This window comes from Artemia franciscana, chromosome 1 (genome assembly GCF_032884065.1).
Source record: "Artemia franciscana chromosome 1, ASM3288406v1, whole genome shotgun sequence".
Lineage (NCBI taxonomy): Eukaryota > Metazoa > Arthropoda > Branchiopoda > Anostraca > Artemiidae > Artemia > Artemia franciscana.
Window position 1 is genome coordinate 63,392,129 of NC_088863.1, and position 22,484 is coordinate 63,414,612.

Below are 22,484 nucleotides of genomic sequence, written 5' to 3' on the forward strand. Positions count from 1 at the left end.
TTATTCCCTGTGTCCTGGTGTCCCGGTCGTCATTTGTGCGCCCCCCCCCCCGCGCGCGTAAGTCGTTACGCGCCATATTAGTTACGCGCCATTGTAGTTGTGTCCCTGTGTCCCACAGGTTTACCGACTCTTGAACATGCAACATAAAATTGTCCATGGGATAAACAATCCGTATTCAGACCTATACCTCATTATTCTAATGATTGCCCTTGAGCTTTGTTGATGGTGATTGCTAATCGAACATTCCCTGTGTCCCCGTCGTCATTTATATATCCCCCTGTGCCCCCGGCATCCCCGTTGCAGTTGTGTCCCTGTGTCCCGGTCGTCATTTGTGTCCCGGTCTGTAATTTATCTTTGAGTGTCCCGGTCGTTATTTGTGTTCCGGTGTCCCGGTCTGTAATTTCTCTTTTGAGTGTCCCGGTCGTCATTTATATTCCCTGTGTCCCGGTTTTTAGTTTTCTTTTTCTCCTTTATTTTTCAGTTTTTTCCTTTTTTAGTTTTTTTTTTCTTTTTCAGTTTTTATTCTTTTTAGTTTTTTTTATTAGTTTTTAGTTTGTTTTTCTTTTTAGTTTTTTGTATTTTTTACCTTTTTTTAGTTTTTTTTAGTTTTATTTTCTTTTTTAGTTTTTAGTTTTTTAACTTTTTTTTAGTTTTTTTTTAGTTTTTTAGCTTTTTTATTTTTTTGGTATTTTCTTTTTAGTTTTTTTTTTGTAGTTTTTACCTTTTTTAGTTTTTTTTCTTCTTTTGTATTAATGCTAAAGCCAAGGTTCGAACCTGGAGCCTCTCGGACCTAGAACCTGGAACATAACGCTTAACCAACTCAGCTACTTCGGCTTGAATACATTCGTTTTTGAATTGGTACATGATGAAATAATTCAGACGTCATATGCGGACAGACAGACAGACACACAAACAAACAGCTTATTTATCTATATATATAAAATAAGTTGTCTGTCTGTGTGTGTCTGTGGATCAGGTGACGTCATGTTTCTGTGTTGACTGACGTCATGAAATTAGTTGTCGTCATTTTTGCTTTGACGGTGACGTCATTCAAGATATTTAAGACATATGTTCACGTAGAAATCTATTAATGTTTAAGTTTACAATGACTGATGAACTTACCATGGCAAAAGCCGATGAAGATGCTCAAAGAGTCTATGCCAAAAAACTTGCTGCTGATAGAGAAAGTCAGAAAAGAAAGCGTGCCGAGGAATCAAAAGAACAGCAAGGAAACAGGCTTGAGGCTGATAGAGAAAGAAAGAACAGAAAGCGTGCCGAGGAATCAAAAGAACAGCAAGGAAACAGGCTTGAGGCTGATAGAGAAAGAAAGAACAGAAAGCGTGCCGAGGAATCAAAAGAACAGCAAGGAAACAGGCTTGAGGCTGATAGAGAAAAACAGAACAGAAAGCGTGCCGAGGAACTACCAGAGCAACGCGGAAGCAGACTTGCTGCTAAAAGAGAAAGTGAAAAAAGAAGGCGTGCCGAGGAATTACAAGAACAGCAAGAAATCAGGCTTGCTGCTGATAGAGAAAGTAAGAAAAGAAAGCGTGCCGAGGAATCACAAGAACAGCAAGAAATCAGGCTTGCTGCTGATAGAGAAAGTAAGAAAAGAAAGCGTGCCGAGGAATCAGAGCAACCTGAAAGTTATCGCCTGGCATTCAGGTACAACCCAGTCGATGATTATAGCTTGAGTAGATGTGTTCAAATCGGGACAATGTCTAAAATTTGTCCCCTATTGCAAGGCCTTGAAATTCAATGGTAAAACAATGGGAATGTGTTGCGCCTCAAGAAAAGTTAAACTTCCTCTATTGGCTGCACCACCAGAGCCCATTGAAGACTTTCCTTACTGGAACTACGTCAGAATCTAAGCGTTTTTTGTCAAAAATCAGACAATACAACTCATGTTTCCAAATGACGTCGTTTTGGAGCCCAAATCGAAAATCCAGATCAATTTATGTCCACTTTCAAAGTAAAAGGGCAAAGTCAGTCGACACAGTTTTGGAACCAAATGAAGCGGTTAATTATCCATCTGAATTTTTAAATTCCATAGATCTTTCAGGGTTTCCACCACACGTGCTACAACTAAAAATAGGCGTACCAATAATACTTTTAAGAAATATAAACCCACCAAAGCTTTGCAATGGCACTCGACTTGCCGTAAAAAAAAACAATGGAAAACCTAATAGAGGCCACAATCTTGACAGGGCCTTTTGAGGGTGAGGCTGTTCTTATTCCTCGCATTCCCATGATTCCAACGGATCTGCCTTTTCAATTTAAAAGATTGCAATTCCCAATTCGATTAGCATTTGCAATCACCATTAACAAAGCTCAAGGTCAATCATTAGAAAAATGTAGTATAGATCTTAATACTGATTGTTTTTCCATGGACAATTGTACGTTGCATGTTCGAGGGTCGGTAACCTGACAATCTATTTATATGCAGCGACAATTGGACAGCGAAGAATGTTGTATATTCGCAAGTTTTACGCAGTTTAATTTGTATTGTATCTATCTATCTATCTATATATATAAAAAACGAGTTGTGTGTATGCATGTTTGTTTGTTTGTAAAAAGAGCGTTTGCATATGATGTCATTATTAGTACATACGGCTTTGTATATGCAGAGACAATGGGAAAGCCAAGAATGTTGTATATTCGCAATTTTTACGTAGTTTAACTCCTGCAGACGAAATGAATGCTTGCCTAAAAAATTCTAATTTATGGGCACACGTAAAAATATTAAAATTAACTACAAATATGCGTGTCCGATTGCAAAACAATGACTCTGGTCAAACAGTAGACTCAATTTCAGGACGTATACAACTACCTACTGATTTCTGTAATTTAGTGACCTCCAGAAATGAATTGATTGAAAAAGTATTTCCGAATATTCTAAAAAATATAAAATAATAAATGGCTAAGTGAAAGAGCGATTCTCGCACCCAAAAATATAGACGTCCACGAAATCAACAATATTGTTTTGACCAAGATTCGAGACCAGGCAGTCCTTTACAAGTCAGTCGACACAGTTTTGGAACCAAATGAAGCGGTTAATTATCCATCTGAATTTTTAAATTCCATAGATCCTTCAGGGTTTCCACCACACGTGCTACAACTAAAAATAGGCGTACCAATAATACTTTTAAGAAATATCAACCCACCAAAGCTTTGCAATGGCACGCGACTTGCCGTAAAAAAAAACAATGGAAAACCTAATAGAGGCCACAATCTTGACGGGGCCCTTATGAGGGTGAGGCTGTTCTTATTCCTCGCATTCCCATGATTCCAACGGATCTGCTTTTTCAATTTAAAAGATTGCAATTCCCAATTCGATTAGTATTTGCAATCACCATTAACAAAGCTCAAGGTCAATCATTAGAAAAATGTGGTATAGATCTTAATACTGATTGTTTTTCCCATGGACAATTGTATGTTGCATGTTCGAGGGTCGGTAAACCTGACAATGTATTTATATGCAGCGACAATTGGACAGCGAAGAATGTTGTATATTCGCAAGTTTTACGCAGTTAATTTGTATTGTATCTATCTATCTATCTATCTATATAAAAACGAGTTGTGTGGATGCATGTTTGTTTGTTTGTAAAAAGAGCGTTTGCATATGACGTCATTATTAGTACTACGGCTTTGTATATGCACAGACAATGGGAAAGCCAAGAATGTTGTTTATTCGCAATTTTTACGTAGTTTGAAACACATATATAAATCTATCTATATTCACAGGTGGGACATAGGGACACAACTACAATGGCGCATAACTATATGGCGCGTAACGACTTACGCGCGCGGGGGGGCTTGGGGGGCGCGAAGCGCCCCACCAACTAGGTGTTGGGGTGGCGCGAAGCGCCACCCCAACAGCTAGTATATCTATATATATAAAAATAAGTTGTCTGTCTGTGAATCAGGTGACGTCATGTTTTTCTGTGTCGACTGACGTCATGAAGTTAGTTTTCGTCATTTTTGCTATGACGGTGACGTCATTAAAGATATTTAAGACATATATGTTCACGTAGAAATCTATTAATGCTTAAGTTTACAATGACTGATGAACTTACAATGGCAAAAGCCGATGAAGATGCTCAAAGAGTCTATGCCAAAAACCTTGCTGCTGATAGAGAAAGTCAGAAAAGAAAGCGTGCCGAGGAATCAAAAGAACAGCAAAGAAACAGGCTTGAGGCTAAGAACGCAAAACCGCGCAGTTAGATGAAGATCCACCTGGACAGCGAGAGTCAAAACATATCAAAACTGAAAATGATAGCGATGATGATTGGGTTTGGGATTTTGACTTGGATTAGGTCATCAATGCATACCAGATTTTAGTTAAAAAAAAAAACAAAGGTTCGGCGATATGTATTTCATAGTGAAGCTGAAAAATAAAGAAAAAAAAAGAAAACTGAAAAAAGAAAAAATGTAAAAACTAAAAAATACTAAAAAGAAAAAACACTCAAAGAGAAATTACAGACCGGGACACAAATGACGACCGGGACAGAGGGAATATAAATAACAACCGGGACACTCAAAAAGAAATTACAGACTGGGATACCGGGACACAAATGACGACCGGGACAGAGGGAATATAAATGACGACCAGGACACAGGTATTTAAGAATATCGTTCAAAGACAAATTTTTAATTGTAAGAAGACCGTTGAAAGAGAAATTTCTAATTGTAAAATGACTGAAGAACCTACAATGGCAACGGTACCACCATCGAAGTAGATAACCAGTGGGTTGTTCCATATTCCCCATTATTATCAAAACATTTAACGCACACATAAACGTTGAATACTGTAACTCCGTAAAGGCAATCAAATACATATGTAAATACGTCAACAAAGGCAGTGACATGGCAGTTTTTGGCTTGCAGCCCGAAATCAAAGATTTCGACGAAATCGTACAATATCAGGCTGGAAGATACATAAGCAGTAATGAAGCTGTTTGGCGAATTCTTTCATTTCCGATACATGAACGTAGTCCAGCTGTTGTTCACTTAGCGGTACATTTACAGAATGGTCAACGTGTTTATTTCTCGGAAACCAACGTGCAACAAAGAGCCCTGAATCCACCGGATACAAAATTAACAGCTTTTTTTCGCTTTGCAAAAATGATTCTTTTGCAAAAAAACTGCTGTATACTGAAGTACCTTCGTATTACACGTGGAATACTAAAAATAAAGTATTTGAACGTCCGAAAACAGGGTAGGTCAGTCGACGGCCAACCTACCATCTTCAAAGATACCACGATAGGAAGACTCTACACCGTTCAGCCCAATCAACATGAATGCTTCTTTCTACGCCTGCTTTTGGTGAATGTACCCGGTCCGACATCCTTTGAGTATTTGAGAACTGTAAACGGTACTATACATGACACTTACCGTAGTGCATGCCAAGCTCTGAATTTATTGGAGAATGACCAACACTGGGATAACTGCATCAATGACGCGTGCGATTCGTCAACCCCAAGTCAAATTCATGCATTGTTTGGCATCATTTTAACAACTTGCTCTCCATCAGCTCCTACAGAGTTATGGGAAAAATATAAGTCAAAAATGTCCGAAGATATACTCCATCGAAAACAGTTAGAGACGTCTGATATGACTTTTGATTTTACAAAAAGAAATTTATAACTACACTTTAGTTATTATAGAAGATTTGTGCGTACGTATGGCAAACAAACCTCTTCAGGATTTGGGAATGCCTTCACCTAACCGTATCGCTGCTGTTTCGACATGTGTAGAATTGGATCGTGAACAAAGTGACAGTACGAGTGATCTATTGTCGTATGTACAAAATAACATTTCCAAGTTAACGTCGGAACAAAAAGACATTTATGATACGATAGACTCAATTTCAGGACGTATACAACTACCTGCTGATTTCTGTAATTTAGTGACGTCCAAAAATGAATTGATTGAAAAAGTATTTCCGAATATTCTAAAAAATTATAAAAATAATAAATGGCTAAGTGAAAGAACGATTCTCGCACCCAAAAATATAGACGTCCACGAAATCAACAATATTGTTTTGACCAAGATTCGAGACCACGCAGTCCTTTACAAGTCAGTCGACACAGTTTTGGAACCAAATGAAGCGGTTAATTATCCATCTGAATTTTTAAATTCCATAGATCTTTCAGGGTTTCCACCACACGTGCTACAACTAAAAATAGGCGTACCAATAATACTGTTAAGAAATATCAACCCACCAAAGCTTTGCAATGGCACGCGACTTGCCGTAAAAAAAAACAATGGAAAACCTAATAGAGGCCACAATCTTGACAGGGCCTTTTGAGGGTGAGGCTGTTCTTATTCCTCGCATTCCCATGATTCCAACGGATCTGCCTTTTCAATTTAAAAGATTGCAATTCCCAATTCGATTAGCATTTGCAATCACCATTAACAAAGCTCAAGGTCAATCATTAGAAAAATGTGGTATAGATCTTAATACTGATTATTTTTCCCATGGACAATTGTACGTTGCATGTTCGAGGGTCGGTAAACCTGACAATCTATTTATATGCAGCGACAATTGGACAGCGAAGAATGTTGTATATTCGCAAGTTTCACGCAGTTAATTTGTATTGTATCTATCTATCTATCTATCTATATAAAAACGAGTTGTGTGTATGCATGTTTGTTTGTTTGTAAAAAGAGCGTTTGCATATGACGTCATTATTAGTACATACGGCTTTGTATATGCACAGACAATGGGAAAGCCAAGAATGTTGTATATTCGCAATTTTTACGTAGTTTAACTCCTGCAGACGAAATGAATGCTTGCCTGAAAAATTCTAATTTATGGGCACACGTAAAAATATTAAAATTAGCTACAAATATGTGGGTCCGATTGCAAAACAATGACTCTGGTCAAACATTTTCAAATCAATTGCTGGCAATTGGAAACGGAAAGCTCCCAGTAGTGGGAAAGCCAAAAATGTTGTATATTCGCAATTTTTACGTAGTTTGAAACACATATATAAATCTATCTATATTCACAGGTGGGACACAGGGACACAACTACAATGGCACGTAACTAATATGGCGCGTAACAACTTATGCGCGCGGGGGGGGCGCGAAGCGCCCCACCAACTAGGTGTTGGGGTGGCGCGAAGCGCCACCCCAACAGCTAGTATATATATAGATATTAAAAATTTCTCTTTCAACGATCTTCTTACAATTAAAAATTTGTCTTTGAACGATTTTCTTAAATACTTATAATGACGTCATATACTAAGCGTCGTCATAACAAACATGACGACAACTAACTTCATGACGACATACAGATCAATCCTTATAATGACGTCAGTCGACAAACAGACAAACAACTTATTTTTGTATATATAGATGACAATTGACGCCATAATCGTGGGTTACAACTGTGTATGACGTTACAATGAAATATTTCAAAAGGATGACCTGAGTAAAAGCGACGACAACACAGTTCATTCTTTGCTAGTTCCTGCCAAGAAAAAGCCAAAACCTTTTCCTGTGCTTCTAATCTATAAACTTTTTCAATTTTCATCTAACTTACAGAATGTATCATACAATTGACATCCATAAGTATAATGTATCGACTAGCCATCAGTATAAATTTGGTTTTACACAATTGGGCTCAATTGCTCAATGTAGCAACTTAAAGCAACACCAGTTTCCGATAAAAAAAATTCATGTTATGGCAAAAATAAAAGAAGTGATATTGTAAATACTTTATTATGGTAGTGTCGTTTGAGGTTGAAAAGAATTCCACTTCATGCTAAAGTTTCAATTGCTAATCAAGTGCAGAACACCAAAGTGAAAAGAAATATTTACAGATACCTACTTGATATTTTGATGATTGCGACGTTATAGGCTTTGTTTTTCTATCAATAACTGGATTAACAGAAGAAGGTGTCAGTGCTGAATAATGTTCACCGGCAGGACTATTCGAAAATCTATTGACTTTAGTTTCCGAAATATCACTGATTGTACGATTGATATCCAACTCTACAACAAAATAAACCATTTTACTTCTTAAGAAAGACATAGTAGACGGGAAAGAGAGGGAGAGACAGATAGAAAGAAAGAGAGAGAGAGAGAGAGAGAGAGAGAGAGAAAAAAACAGAGAGAAAGAAATATATATATATATATATATATATATATATATATATATATATATATATATATATATATATATATATATATATATATATATCTATATATATAAAATTAAGTTGTCTGTCTGTCTGTGGATCAGGTGACGTCATGTTTCTGTGTTGACTGACGTCATGAAATTAGTTGTCGTCATTTTTGCTTTGACGGTGACGTCATTAACGGTATTTAAGACATTTGTTCACGGAAAAATGTTTAATTGTAAAATGACTGAAGAACCTACAATGGCAACAGCCGAGGAAGCTGCTCAAGAGTTTATGCCAAAAAACTTGCTGCTGATAGAGAAAGTAAGAAAAGAAAGCGTTCCGAGGAATCACAAGAACAGCAAGAAAACAGGCTTGCGGCTAAAGAACGCAAAAACCGCGCAGTTAGATGAAAATCCACCTGGACAGCGAGAGTCAAAACATATCAAAACTGAAAATGATAGCGATGATGATTGGGTTTGGGATTTTGACTTGGATAAGGTCATCAATGCCTACCAGATTTAATTTAAAAAAACAAAGGTTCGTCGATATGTACTTCCATAGTGACGCTGAAAAATAAAGAAGAAAAAGAAAACTGAAAAAAGAAAAAAGGTAAAAAAACTAAAAAAAAAACTAAAAGAAAAAACACTCAAAGAGAAATTACAGACCGGAACACAAATGACGACCGAGACAGAGGGAATATAAGTGACGACCGGAAACCTCAAAGAGAAATTACAGACTGGGAGACCCGGACACAAATCACGACCGGGACACAGGGAATATAAACTGGGACACCGGGACACAAATGACGACCGGGACACAGGGAATATAAATGACGACCGGGACACAGGGACACATCATTAGAATAATGAGGTATAGATCTGAATACGGATTGTTTTTCCCATGGACAATTATATGTTGCATGTTCAAGAGTCAGTAAACCTGACAATCTATTTATATGCACAGACAATGGGACAGCGAAGAATGTTGTATATTCGCATGTTTTACGTAGTTAAAAACATATATTTATATCTATCTCTATTCACAGGGGGACACAGGGACACAACTACAATAGCGCGTAACGAATATGGCGCGTAACGACTTACGCGCGCGGGGGGGGCTTGGGGGGGGGCCGAAGCGCCCCACCAACTAGGTGTTGGGGTGGCGCGAAGCGCCACCCCAACAGCTAGGTATATATATATATATATATATATATATATATATATATATATATATATATATATATATATATATATATATTTATATATATATATTTATATATATATAATATATATATATATATATATATATATATATATATATATATATATATATATATATATATAATAATATATATATATATATATATATATATATATATATATATATATATATATATATATATATATATATATATATATATATATATATGAGAGAGAGAGAGAGAGTTACGGTATTTAACATGATGGACATGATGGCGTTATTTGTACGCTCTTTTCTAAACAAAATACATCAAAGTTTTAATTTTTCATGTTTCAAATTAAGGTGCTAACACTGCTGAAACTTCAAGGAATTCGTTTCCATCAAAAAATATATCAACATATTTCAAATAGTCAATTTATCTTTACTTATCTAGCTTGCCACAAATTTCTTTCATGAGATTCATTTCTTTCAAATGTGCAGGAAATCAAATGGCGAATAAGATTGCTTCAAAATTTTTCATTTGGTACAGGGTGACCCATAAAGGTGCGTACCCACATTTTATTTGAAAAAAAAAAAACTATTTTTTAACGAATCTCTTTTCTGTTGCAGGATATGAAAGGTGAACCTATGGATGAGCGTTTGCAGCTATAGTTCCCCCAATTATGTCTTGGACAAATCAGCAGAAGATATTCTCCCTGGAGACCTATTTTTCAAAAAAGTCATACCAGAATGTACAGCTTCAGTTTCGAAAACATTTCCATTGTTGCAACTTTCCACAAAAATCGACGATTGATAGTGGGTTACAAAGTTCAGAGAGCATGGGACTGTAGTGGACTTCGTTCTAAAGCATCAGGGGGGAATTATTCAGACAGAAAAAGAGTGCAAGGACAGAATAAAACATTGCTGCAGTGAGGGACTCAGTAGGACGCAGCCCTAAGAAATCACAGCGTAGACGCAGCCAAGAACTCGGGATGACAGGGAAGTCACTGCGACGTGTTCTTACGTTTAATTGAACATGCTTACTTACGTTTAGTTGAAGAGTGAGGGACAGTGTAGTCCCTCACTGCAGCAATGTTTTCTTCTGTCCTTGCCCTCTTTTTCCTGCCCGAATAAGTTTCCCCCGTGGCTTTAAAACATAAGTCCACTACAATCCCATGCTCTCTGAACTTCGTAACCCAACTAACAATCGTTCATTTTGGTGGAAAGTCATGACAATGGAAACGTTTTCAAAACTGAATCTGTACACTCTGGTATGATTTTGTCACAAAATAGGTCTCCACGGAGAATATCTTCTGCTGGTTTGTCCTACAACAGAAAAGATACTTGTTAAAACACTGATTTTTTTATTGAATAAAATATGAGTATGCGTATCTCTTTTCTCAAAAGATGAGTATCTTTTTGCGTCACCCTGTATTTTAAAAGCTACTTTTAAAATCCCTTTCTACATTTTGAAATGTAACAGAATCGAAAATCCTACTACCGAAAAAAATCTTTGTAAAAAGTAAAGATGAAGCGATGAACTGTAAGTGGCAGTAAAATTGTGAGATGAAAATGATTTATTCTTTTCTGTACAAACTTTTTGCTTTCTCTTTCAACGATCTTCTTACAATTAAAAATTTGTCTTTGAACGATTTTCTTAAATACTTATAATGACGTTATATACTAAGCATCATCATAAAAACATGACGACAACTAACTTCATGACAACATACAGCTCAATCCTTATAATGACGTCAGTCGACAGACAGACAGGCAACTTATTTATATATATATAGATAAGCAGAGCGGGTTCGTTAGTTAACCTCTTCTTCCATTGTATAAACTGTAAAGTACACCAGGCTTCAAGATGAAAAAAAAAATCTATATTTTTTAACACGGGGCAGATGTTTAGCTCGACTCTGTTGATAACGACTTAAATTCCCTATCACTTTGTTTGGTTTTTCCAGACGTTAACTCTACACGTATTCAAAATATTCATAAAAACAGACAATGCAAAGTGGGGAAACGTGTTTTCTGTCTGAATGATCTGCCTACGTTCGAAAAAAAAAACTGAAATAGATTAAAAAATGAAAAGTTAATATATATACTAAATATAATGATACATCGGAAAAACTGAGATACAACAGAGAGGAACTTCACTATAAAGGAGTCAATAAACATATGCATGAAAACTTATTGGGTGGGAAGGGAGAGCCGATTTAACTAAAACTCCCGCAAGCAGAAAAAATAATGTGAAATACAAAGGAAAAAAATAAACAATTTGGAATTTCCCGAAGAGAAGAATAGGCTAAAAAAAAAGTCTCCTCCAACTCAGGCCTAGACATGCCTGGGAAAAATTGTAAACCGTTCTTCTTGGCAGAGGGAATTTTCTAATAAATTTATACAGTTGTAACTTTCTGTTTTGGCGCACGACTTAGAACACTTTTTCGACCAGGGAAGTATTGTGGCCCAGAAATCTTTAAATAAGACGCTTGCCAGTGATTCTTCTTTCCCCAGTAAAAAAGAAAAAAAAGCAAAATTTGTTTGGCAACATAATTTATCACTCTTAACATCTGCACCTAGGCTTAGCTTATTAAAACCTCTTATTTGAACATCCGAAATACAAATACTAACCGTAAAGAAAAAAAAAACACTCCAGTCTCTCCTTAAATAACTTGTCTGGTATTGTACCACGGCTATTCAGTGGCGGTTCAAAGGGACGGACAGAGGGGGCGCAGAAATTTTAGGGGCGATAACTTTCAAATAAATAATGAACGGTTATAATTAAGTTTTATTTTTATTAAAATAAATTAAAGGGTGCAACTAATAAACCCAAATAACTAATAAATTATTAATTAGTTACTTGAATTAGAGAATTAAAAATAATTAAATATTAATAAATAACACAATCAAATTAAAATTAGTGATAATAATTGAATAGCTAAACAAAAAAATTAAAACAAAATTTATCAATCAATTGATAAATTGAACAAAGTGTGGGAGACAGGGGGGGGGGGGCATAATAACGAGAATTTTGCCCCGAGCGCGAGAGAGGCGAGAACAGCCACTTTAGCTATATAGGCGGTTGGTTTCCACACACACAAAAAATATCATAGATTATCCAACATGAAATGAGAGAAATGACCTTTTAACTTATTCCTGGTATGAAAATTATAGGTTTCATGAGCGTCAGGAACACGTCTATCTCTCCAGCTACTTGTCAAACTGCAAAAGTCACTTCCTACACTACTTGCACGGGATTTGTTATTATGATAATCTGTTGGATTATCTATGCTTTTGTAAAGAGCAGTGCTTCGATTGTATGATCCTTTAGCTAAAGGGCAACTCAGACTGCTATGGATGCCTGAATATGATCTAGAGGAGACACAATTATATCCAGAGTTTGTGAGCAGCCTCGGAACTCTAGTCTCAGTACAGTGACTGCTATAAGAACTGTAATTAGAGGAATCACATTGTCGCGACAAATTACATGATCGCGGTGAAATGCCATAATTCCGCGAGTATCTTGGCGATGGAGTTGAAAGATAATTTGTTGAGTAATTCAAGGACAAACTATAATTAGTCGCGCTCATTCTACTTTATCTGCATTCTGCTCTATTTTCAATACAAAGTCCCTGTCACAGTTTGAACTAGTGCGTGGTTATGTTCATACTGTTTCTTAGAAGAATTGTTTCCAGGGCACAGTCTGAGCGTGGTGTAACTAAAAATAGAAAATTGAAAAATACTGGAATAATGCAAGACGGCATCTGTGTCCACTAGACGAGATACCCAATATAACCGTCTAAGTAAATCTCAATATATTTAAGAAGAAAAAAGAAGAGGGGATCGGAGAAAATGAAAAAAGTATGACTAAAAAGAAAAGGAAATCATGTCGAAAGAGTGGGAAGAAAAATGAAGCAACTTGTATTCAATCTGGAAAATACTTTTAAAGAAAGACGATTTAATTTATAGTTCAGGCCCTGTTGCGTTGTTGGGGCTTTCACAAGCCACTGATACAAAATGCTGCCCTAGAAACTCTCCGTATCAAACAGTATGGGTAGCTTATAAGAGTAGAAACTGGCGCTAGTGTCGACAGAAAAACTATCAACACCATCTAGCTTTTGGCGACACTTGATATTTTTCAGTGCAATAATAAGAATAATTAATATAATCAGTGCAATTGATATAATTAGGGTAGTATACGTATCTGATCTTAGCTCCTGACATAAAAATCATTACAGAGCTAGAAAAGTATCTAGTATCGGCACATGCTAGATAGCGTAGATATTTTTTCCTATCAACACTAGTGCCAGTTTCTGCTCTTGTCAGTTACCCATTCTGTTTGCTTCACATAATAAAATAACTACAAATTATCATGAGTTTAAAAAAAAATACCTGTTAATTGTGAGCACACAAAAATACCATAACCTTCTCATACCTAAGCGAGCTAAATATAGATAATTTTCACATAGAATTATAATTTTCATATAGCATTGTTTATACTAGAATGTTTTTTCCTCCTTTTTGTTGAGGGGGATAAAAGATAAAAATCAGTAATAAGAAGTACAAGCGACTCTTATAAACCAAAAACAGATACACATGGTTCACAGTTCAGCTGGAAAGGCTAGACAATCTCCCGAATTCTTGCTGGTGATTTGCAAAGAGTTAATATTAAAACATAAGGCGCATAACAGCGCTTGAACTCCTTTTTCGCTTTTTTAAGACAATTTTTCGTCAAGGTTTGCTCAGGAATAGCCAAGGCTTCTTTGAGCTGGAACATGGTGTTTCTACCTTTTCGCACTAAATTGATCATTTATACTGAATTTTAATCCAAAATGATTAGCCCAACTTCAGAAATATCAATTACTAAGTAAAAAAAAAAAATTAAAAGCAAGGTAACTGATTAGGTCTTTACTAATTGCCTTCCCTTCTTCTCAGCTTTTCTCGATGAACGGAGAGGGGTTACCCAAATTTTGCTATCATTATCATAAAGTAGAACAGATACCTTATACACCTTAAATTGGCGCCAAAGTGCAAAATAGGGTAATTAACTTCTCTTTTAAAGTAGGATCATAGTTATCTATAGCTTCAGTAATGGTATCAATTTTAAATGATGTTTACAGTCTAAAATCCAAAAAAAAGGATCCTATAGAATTAGGATCAACAATAATAGAGTGTCAACAACAAATTTTTGGGAAGCAGTATATACCGAATGAATTACTCTACTCTGTTTCTTTTTTCATTCAAATTGAATTAGCTTTAAGGGATTTAAATTAAACCCTTATTTCAAACACTACTTTTTATTTTGATATAAAAGTTTTTCATAAAAATATTATTTCAAACACTTCTTCTGGGCATGCTGTCTGTACTGCAGTAGATGGACGGCTGTTGTTTCGACCCATGCAAGCAAAAACATAACTGCAGCATTCTACACTCAGAGGAGACATAAAGCTAAAGACTGACTCCACTTTTTTAATATTTTCAATAGGAATAACGGGTTTGAAATCCAACCCCTTTGGGACCACATGAAACTCAACTGCTTATGTGGAAGAAGTGTCTTTCTTTGCCTTAAGTTTACCCTTCAGAGCAATTTTTATTTCAGAGACCGATTCACCAGGAAACGACAATTTATAACCAACTCTTTTCGAATGCGAAAATGGAAAATTAGCGTACTTATAGATCTTGGAAGCCCTGTTGTTCTTTTAAATAATGATGGAAAGATGCTTCCTGCTACCTTTTTTGACCTGCTTCACCAGGCCCAGCGGTGGATATATTTTAGAAGGCTTCAGACATCTTACAAAACAGCCATGGACTGTATGTACTTCCTGTATGCTCCAGTGATTTGGCCCAGAGTATTTCATTGTTACTTATAACAGTCTACGGTACATACGAAGTACATTCTGAATAGCAAAGCTCATGATTGAATATCGGTTCTGGGGCACACATGAATCAGACCAAGTGATAATTTCAGAAACGTCAAAATAGGTAGACAGAATTCTTTCAACCATCAAAAAGAAAACACCACTAGCTACTTTGTTTGCTCTACAACCTACAACTGTTTCTGGTCACACTACACAGTGCACTTATTCAATGCGCTACCCGGAATCCCAATAATATGGGAATACAACCTTCAAAACATAAGGCACTGTTTTTATTTTCTAGAAAAATCATTTTCCTTCCCACAAAGAAGTGTAAATACATTTTAAAGATCGAAGCATAGAGTAGGTAAGGAACTATTAACCCTATCCTTTTTTCTCTCCTCTCAAGTCTCAGTCTTACCAATGTCATGTCGTTCCATACTCTTCTTTTCGGTTCTCGCACTCAACAGCTTGTTTTTCGGCCACACGTTTCTCCTCACACGTGTCACTTAAGCCCTACTAGGGCTTATGAAAGCCCTGATTGTAATTTTGGTTGAAAATATTCCTATGAATTCTTAAAGACAGTGGAGACCTTCCTTCATTACTATAGACTTCTAAATAAAGTTCATAATTTTTGGAAACATTCAGAGTTCCATCTACATGTTCTTTTTTCGAGTCTGACCTATGGTTGTGAGCAGAGGCACCATTGGGGGGGGGGGGGGGGTCAGGGGTGGGCCCAGATTTTCCAGGGGGCCCAAGTTTCCACCACAAAGGGCCCTTTGCCGGCCATAATAATCCATTATGTCCAACATAATTCATTCTGTCCAATTGATTTGAAATTTCTGCACGCCTATTAACCAAAGAGCGTAATTACTTGACGATCCTTGGGGTAATTATGCTATTTGCTATTAATTATTGTAAACTTTGAAAGTAGGTAAGATACATAATAAAAATCTCGAGTTCTGTCAAATGCCCATTTCCCTTATGATTACGCGACACGAAGTGAATCGGGGGGGGGGGGGCCAAGATGGAGTTTATACCCACCCCAAGATTTGGTCCAAATGGCGCCTCTGGTTGTGAGACTCTATTTTTGGAAAGAATTCGGAATATCTTTCGAGTGTGTCAGCGTCTCCTGATTATGTTTTGTTACAGGGTATCTTAGCTACATTTCGTTGAAGCTTGCTTGTACCAGATATCTTACTATCCCTCTGATAAAAGTATATTCGTTTTTCAGAAATATTAAGGTTTAACAGATAAAAGTTTACACAAACTCTTCTCGTAATAACCCTTCCCTGTTAGATAGTATCTCCCGGAATCTAACCCTTGTGTTTCGTCTTTTTTTTCGACCCAACTTTACAGTTTTCAGGTAGTACATTTTCTTCTGTTTTGCGTTGAGTTTCCAAAACTTATTGATTTCTAAGCATACTGAACTGTGCTACATCACTATGCACCCATATTTAACTGAGCCTTTTCTCTCTTTAATGATGCACCCTGAATACTGCCCGATAATCTCTTAGATCCTTCTGTAGACCAAATTACTGGAACCTCAGGGAGAAAAAACAGCTGAATGCTTCAATAAATTCCTGCCTTGACGTATTCTTTCTATTATTCATATTCGTATTCTAAAAATTCTTTCTTCTCCATCTTCTTGCATGTCTAGGACTGAGGTTACACAGTTACGACAAAATATCCCAGTTTAATTCCCCAGCCAGTTACGATAATTTTTACTTTCACAAAAGAGGGGAACATGCACTTAAGATAAAGTTGAATTGTCGATGTGCTCAGTTGTGAGGCATCGTACGACAAAAACACCACTAGGAAACTACACCACTTTGGTGTAGTACACCACTATCGTACTACACCACTAGGAAACTCCTAAAAAATGACACTGATAGGGTTCGTATCTCAATTTTGACAAGGGATGTCACAATTTTGCTTTTACAAGGTGACCTCAGATATAAAAATAAGATACTACTATAGATGGATAAATAAATCCTAAAGAAAGTAAAAATCCAAATTATCAGAAAAAAAGGAAATTACCAGAGAAGTAGAATCACTACTCCCTATATCTTCTAAAGGCCATAGCGTCCTTTGCACTATACTGAAAACGATCTTCATTTCAGGCAGTGTTTTTATTCATCAAGAAATTGAACACGACGGAATAAAATGTCACAAGGCTAATGCGTGTTAAAATCAGTTTTGCTCCATTTCCCTCTTCCCCCCCCCCCCTATTCCTTCATAAATCTTTAAAACATTCGTATTTTATCTCAAAGAGAGGATTTTAAACAGTCTATATGTTATTCGTAAAAATATCGAAAAAAGTAAGTCACCGCAATAGTTAAGACTACAAGGAAAAAAACGAATAGTGATTTTACAGGTTATCTCAGCCTTGTTTGATTATTTATCGTTACAATTTGTAAGTCAGAATATGCTAAAAAAAATATTTTGTTTTCAGTAAAGCATATATTTTATGAAGATGGACGGTGGACGGCTTCACTTACCTTATTAGTATTATTAGTAAAGATGGTGGGAGCAGTGAAGATGTTAAAAGTAGAATAGCCAAGGCTCAGGGTGTTTTTTTCACAGTTAAAAAAAGTTTGGAAGAATAGAAAGATAAGTCTGCGAACCAAAATTAGAATATTAGAAGCTACAGTGATGACAGTGGTAAAATATGGCTCTGAAGCATGGACACTCCAAAAAGCAGATGAAAATTTTGCTAGATGTTTTCCAGAGAAATTGCCTACGGATTGTTCTGGGTACCCGGATGACTGACCGTATTTCAAACAGTAGGCTACACGAAAAGGATTGTCCCTTTTGGCCAACTGCCTTGCACTAAATTGAAAGCAGGTCGTCCGCGGTTGGGTTGGAAAGATGTCATAAAGAAAGATTTAAAGGAAATGGGAACTTCCAGAGAGGGTGCAAATAGGTAGGTCTTAAATAGATTTGGATGGAGGAGCGTAAGTAGCTGTTTGCTCCAGACGGCTTGGTGTAGCGGTTGATAGTAGCAGTTGTGGTAGCAGCTCTCGTGTTTGTGGTAATTTCTGTTTAAGCTTGACTCAATAATTCTTTCTAATTTCTGTAACAAGCATTAAGACAAGATAAGATTTATTTCAAAAAGTCTGCGGGCAATAGCAACACAGAATACAGTCTAGAAACAAAGCTCAGGCGGAAAATACAACTTTAGATAAAATAAATCAAAAAAGAAGAAGAGAAAAAGAATAACAAAAAGACAAAAAAAAACACACTAAGGTTCAACATTTTAACCAACCAACACCAATCATTATAAAATTCAAATCCTAAAAAAAGTAAAAAGCTATCCCCTCAAAGATGAATCCCTATTTATTTTCTCCCAGAATTTCATCATTCGAACCAATCTACAATCCTTAAAGTGAAAAGCTCCAAATCTCCCTTCAGTACCATTGAACTAAATGAATCCCTTCAAGACTAAAATTCTCGTAAAATATCTTAGCTGAACTATATTTAGCTTAGCTTTTTTAGCAAAACCCCAAACCTGAGAACCCCAAAGTTGACTTTTGTCTGGAAATTTTTTTTTCTGGATCCTCATGTCAGCTAACTGACCTAAATTACTATCTTCTACATGCCTAGACATCCCCCTTAATGCACTAATTTAAAGCCCAAATAAACAAATTCTTCTTTAACATCTAACATCGTTCCTCCAAAATTAAATCAACCTCAGAATAAACGTCCCCTTTGCTCCTAAATACTAATATTACTGACTCCTTGGCATTCAACTCTAAATTCTTCTTTTCAAAATAATTTTTAATATATCTAATTGCTTCTGAAGATTGTCTCTACTATCTGCCACTAGACTAGAGCTATGTGATCTGCGAATAACATACATGGTAAACTAAACCAGCCTGAAGATACATAAAAGGTTCCTTTACTATTCATAAAACTATTAAATCATTAACAAACAAGAAGAAAAGCTTAGGAGATAAAGTACATCCTTGTTCCACACCCACATGAGATGTGACCAGCCTAGAAAAATTTCCCATAGCCTTCACAACAAATTTCACCCTCCAACACATGTCTGCTATTATTACTACAAAACAAGACGGCAAGCCTATTTCTAACAGACTTTCAATCAACAACTTCTATTTACCGAGTAAAAAGCATTTTTCAGGTATAAAAAGGCTACGAATAGCCGAAATTTTTCCTTTCTCAGTATATTCAAAGTACAAATATGGTGAACAGTGCTGAATGTCGATTTGAATCCCACTTGCATCAGGCTAAGCATTTCCTCCTTATCAAACCAATCTCTTAGCCTAAATTCCAGAGCCATACAGAACAATTTACTTACCACATTCCCCATAAAGAAAGATATAAAATTTTCATGTAATTTCCTAATACCTTTCTTAACAAGATCTAAGAGCTCATATGGCACTTGTGACGAGGTCGGAAGAGCCAAGAGCTCATATTGCATGAGCTCTAGCAAAATACTAAGGAACAATAGATTGATTTAAAAGAAAAATCAGAGGCTTGACGCCGGTCGGGATTTGAAATAAGAACTCTGAGACACGAGGTCCTTCTAAATATCAAAATTAATTAAGATCCGATCATCCGCTCGTATTTTAAAAACACTTCAATTTTTCTAATTTTTCCCCCTCCCTTCGCCCCTCCCCCAGATGGTCGAATCGGGAAAAACGACTGTTATCAAGTCAATTTGCGCAGGTCCCTATCACGCATACCAATTTTCATCGTCCTAGCACGTCCAAAAGCACTGAACTCGCCAAGGCACTGTACCTCCCCCTAACTCCCCAAACAGAACGTATCCAGTCCGGTTGCGTCAATCACGTATCTAAGACATTTGCTTATTCTACCCACCAAGTTTCATCCCGATCTCTCCAATTTAAGTGTTTTCCAAGATTTCCCGTTCCCCCCTCCAACTCCCCCCCCCCAATGTCAGCAAATCTGGTCAGAATTTAAAATAAGAGCTCTGAGACATGAGTTCCTTCTAAATATCAAATTTCCTTAAGATCCGGTCAGCCGTTCGTATGTTAAAAATACCTCAATTTTTCTATTTTTAGCGAATTACCCCCCCCCCCCCCCAACTCCCCAAAAAGGGTAGATTCAGTCCGGTTACGTCAATCACGTATCTAGAACTTGTGTTTATTTTTTCAACCAAGTTTCATCTCGATCTCTCCATTCTAAGCGTTTTCCAAGATTTCCCATTTCCCCTTCTTACTCCCCCAAATATCACCGGATACGGTAGTGATTTAAAATAAGAGCTCTGAGACACGCGGTCCTTCCAATATCAAATTTCATTAAGATCCGATCACCCATTCGTAAGTTAAAAATACCTCATTTTTTCCATTTTTCCTCTTTCTCCAGCCCCCCAGATGGTCGGATCGGGGAAAAGACTGCTATCAAGTCAATTTGTGCAGGTCCCTGACACGCCTACCAATTTTCATCGTCCTAGTACGTCCAGAAGCACCGAACTCGCCAAAGCACTAGAAATCCCCCACCCCCGCCAACTCCCCCAAAGAGATCGGATCCATTCCAATTATGTCAATTACGTATCTGGAACTTGTGCTTATTGTTCCCATCAAGTTTCATACCGATCCCTCCACTCTAAGCGTTTTCCAAGATTTCCGGTTCCCAAGATTTTCTGTTCCTCCCCCATGCCCCCGTGTCCCCGGTCCGATCCGGATTGGAAATGGAGCATCTAAAACATAAGATCTTTCTAAATATCAAGTTTCATTACGATCCCATCACCCATTCATAAGATAAAGATACCTCAATTTTTACGTTTTCTAAGATTTCCGGTTTCCCCCCTCCGACTCCCCCAAAGTCATCAGATCTGGTCAGGGTTTAAAATAAGAGCTCTGAAGCACAAGATCTTTCTAAATATTAATTTTCATTAAGACCTGGTCACCCATTCGTAAGTTACAAATACTTCATATTTTCTAATTTTTCCAAATTACCCCCCCCCCCAATTCCCCCAAAGAGAGCCGACCCGGTCCGGTTACGTCAGTCACGTGTCTTGGACTTGTGCTTATTCTTCCCACCAGGTTTCATCCTGATCTCTCCACTCTAAGTGTTTTCCAAGACTTCCCCCCCCCCCCCCAACTCCCCCCAATGACACTTGATCCGGTCGTGATTTAAAATAAGAGGTCTAAGTTCCAAGGTCCTTCTAAATATGAAATTTCATTAAGATCCTATCACTCCTTCGTAGGTTCAAAATACCTAATTTTTTCTAATTTTCAGAATTAACCCTCCCCCCAACTCCCCCAAAGAGAGCAGATCCCCTCCAGTTATGTCAATCATGTATCTAGAACTTGTGTTTATTTTTCCCACCAATTCATCCCGATCCCTCCACTCTAATCGTTTTCCAAGATTTTAGTTTCCCCCCCCCCCTCCAGCTCCCCCCAATGTCACCAGATTTAAAACAATAGCTCTGAGACACGATATCTTTTTAAATATCAAATTTCATTAAGATCCGATCACCCGTTCGTAAGTTAAAAATACCTCATTTTTTCTATTTTTTCCAAATTAACCGTCCCCCCCCCCCCCCACTCCCCTCCACATGGTCAAATCGTGAAAAAGACTAATTCTAATTTCATCTGGTCTGGTCCCTGATACGCCTGCCAAATTTTATCGTCCTAGCTTATCTGGAAGTGCCTAAACAGGCAAAACCGGGACCGACAGACTGACAGAATTTGAGATCGCTATATGACGTTTGATAAATACCAAATGCCATAAAAAGAGGCGCTGCTACCGAAGTGTCATATGAGCGAGACCAACCAGGTTATCCACAATAAATCAGAAAATTGCGGCCAACATGGGTATTAAAGTTGTCCTTCTTAACCTCAGGGCCTTCGTAAGTCTGTTCCTGGACACGAATAATCATTAACCTTTTTAAACTAATCTCAAATTTCTTGTTGAGATACAGACTGAATAAAATCGCAATAATTCTGTCTTAAAGGATATGTTACCATCCCTACACTTAACTCTCTATCCTCTGAACCATTCGACTTCGTCCTGACATATTCTTACTCCCTATTTTCAAAATAATCTGGCCACGTTTCAACTGGTGAGACATCTCTTATTCCCAAGCCCTGAATTGAAAATTTAACTACTGACGAAAACTCTCTAGGGTTATTTACACCATAAATTCTCCTAATTTTCCAATTAGTCTTTATCTGCCTCTATGACCTTAATCTGACCTTAATTTCCGATATTCAGCTAGCCTGCACAAATACATTTCCTGATCGAATGGGTCTGTTGCTTTAAGTAACCTGAAAACCCTAATTACCTTTTCCCCTTTCTGTCTGCATTCCTCATCGAAAAAATTTTC

The 22,484-nt window shown here is 37.0% G+C and overlaps 1 protein-coding gene across 1 annotated transcript in view; it reads right to left on the reverse strand.

The window, feature by feature from the left end:
• Positions 1-12,971, reverse strand: part of LOC136032692 (ubiquitin carboxyl-terminal hydrolase 2-like) — a 40,296-nt gene extending 27,325 nt beyond the window's left edge. Inside the window, exons 1-2 of the mRNA XM_065712996.1 lie at positions 12,454-12,971; positions 7,835-7,998 (exon numbers count right to left, since the gene is read on the reverse strand). Of these exons, the coding sequence (XP_065569068.1) occupies positions 7,835-7,998; positions 12,454-12,901 (612 nt within the window). The 5' untranslated portion in view covers positions 12,902-12,971. The remainder of the gene's footprint in view (positions 1-7,834; positions 7,999-12,453) is intronic.
• Between the last annotated feature and the right edge of the window lie 9,513 nt (positions 12,972-22,484).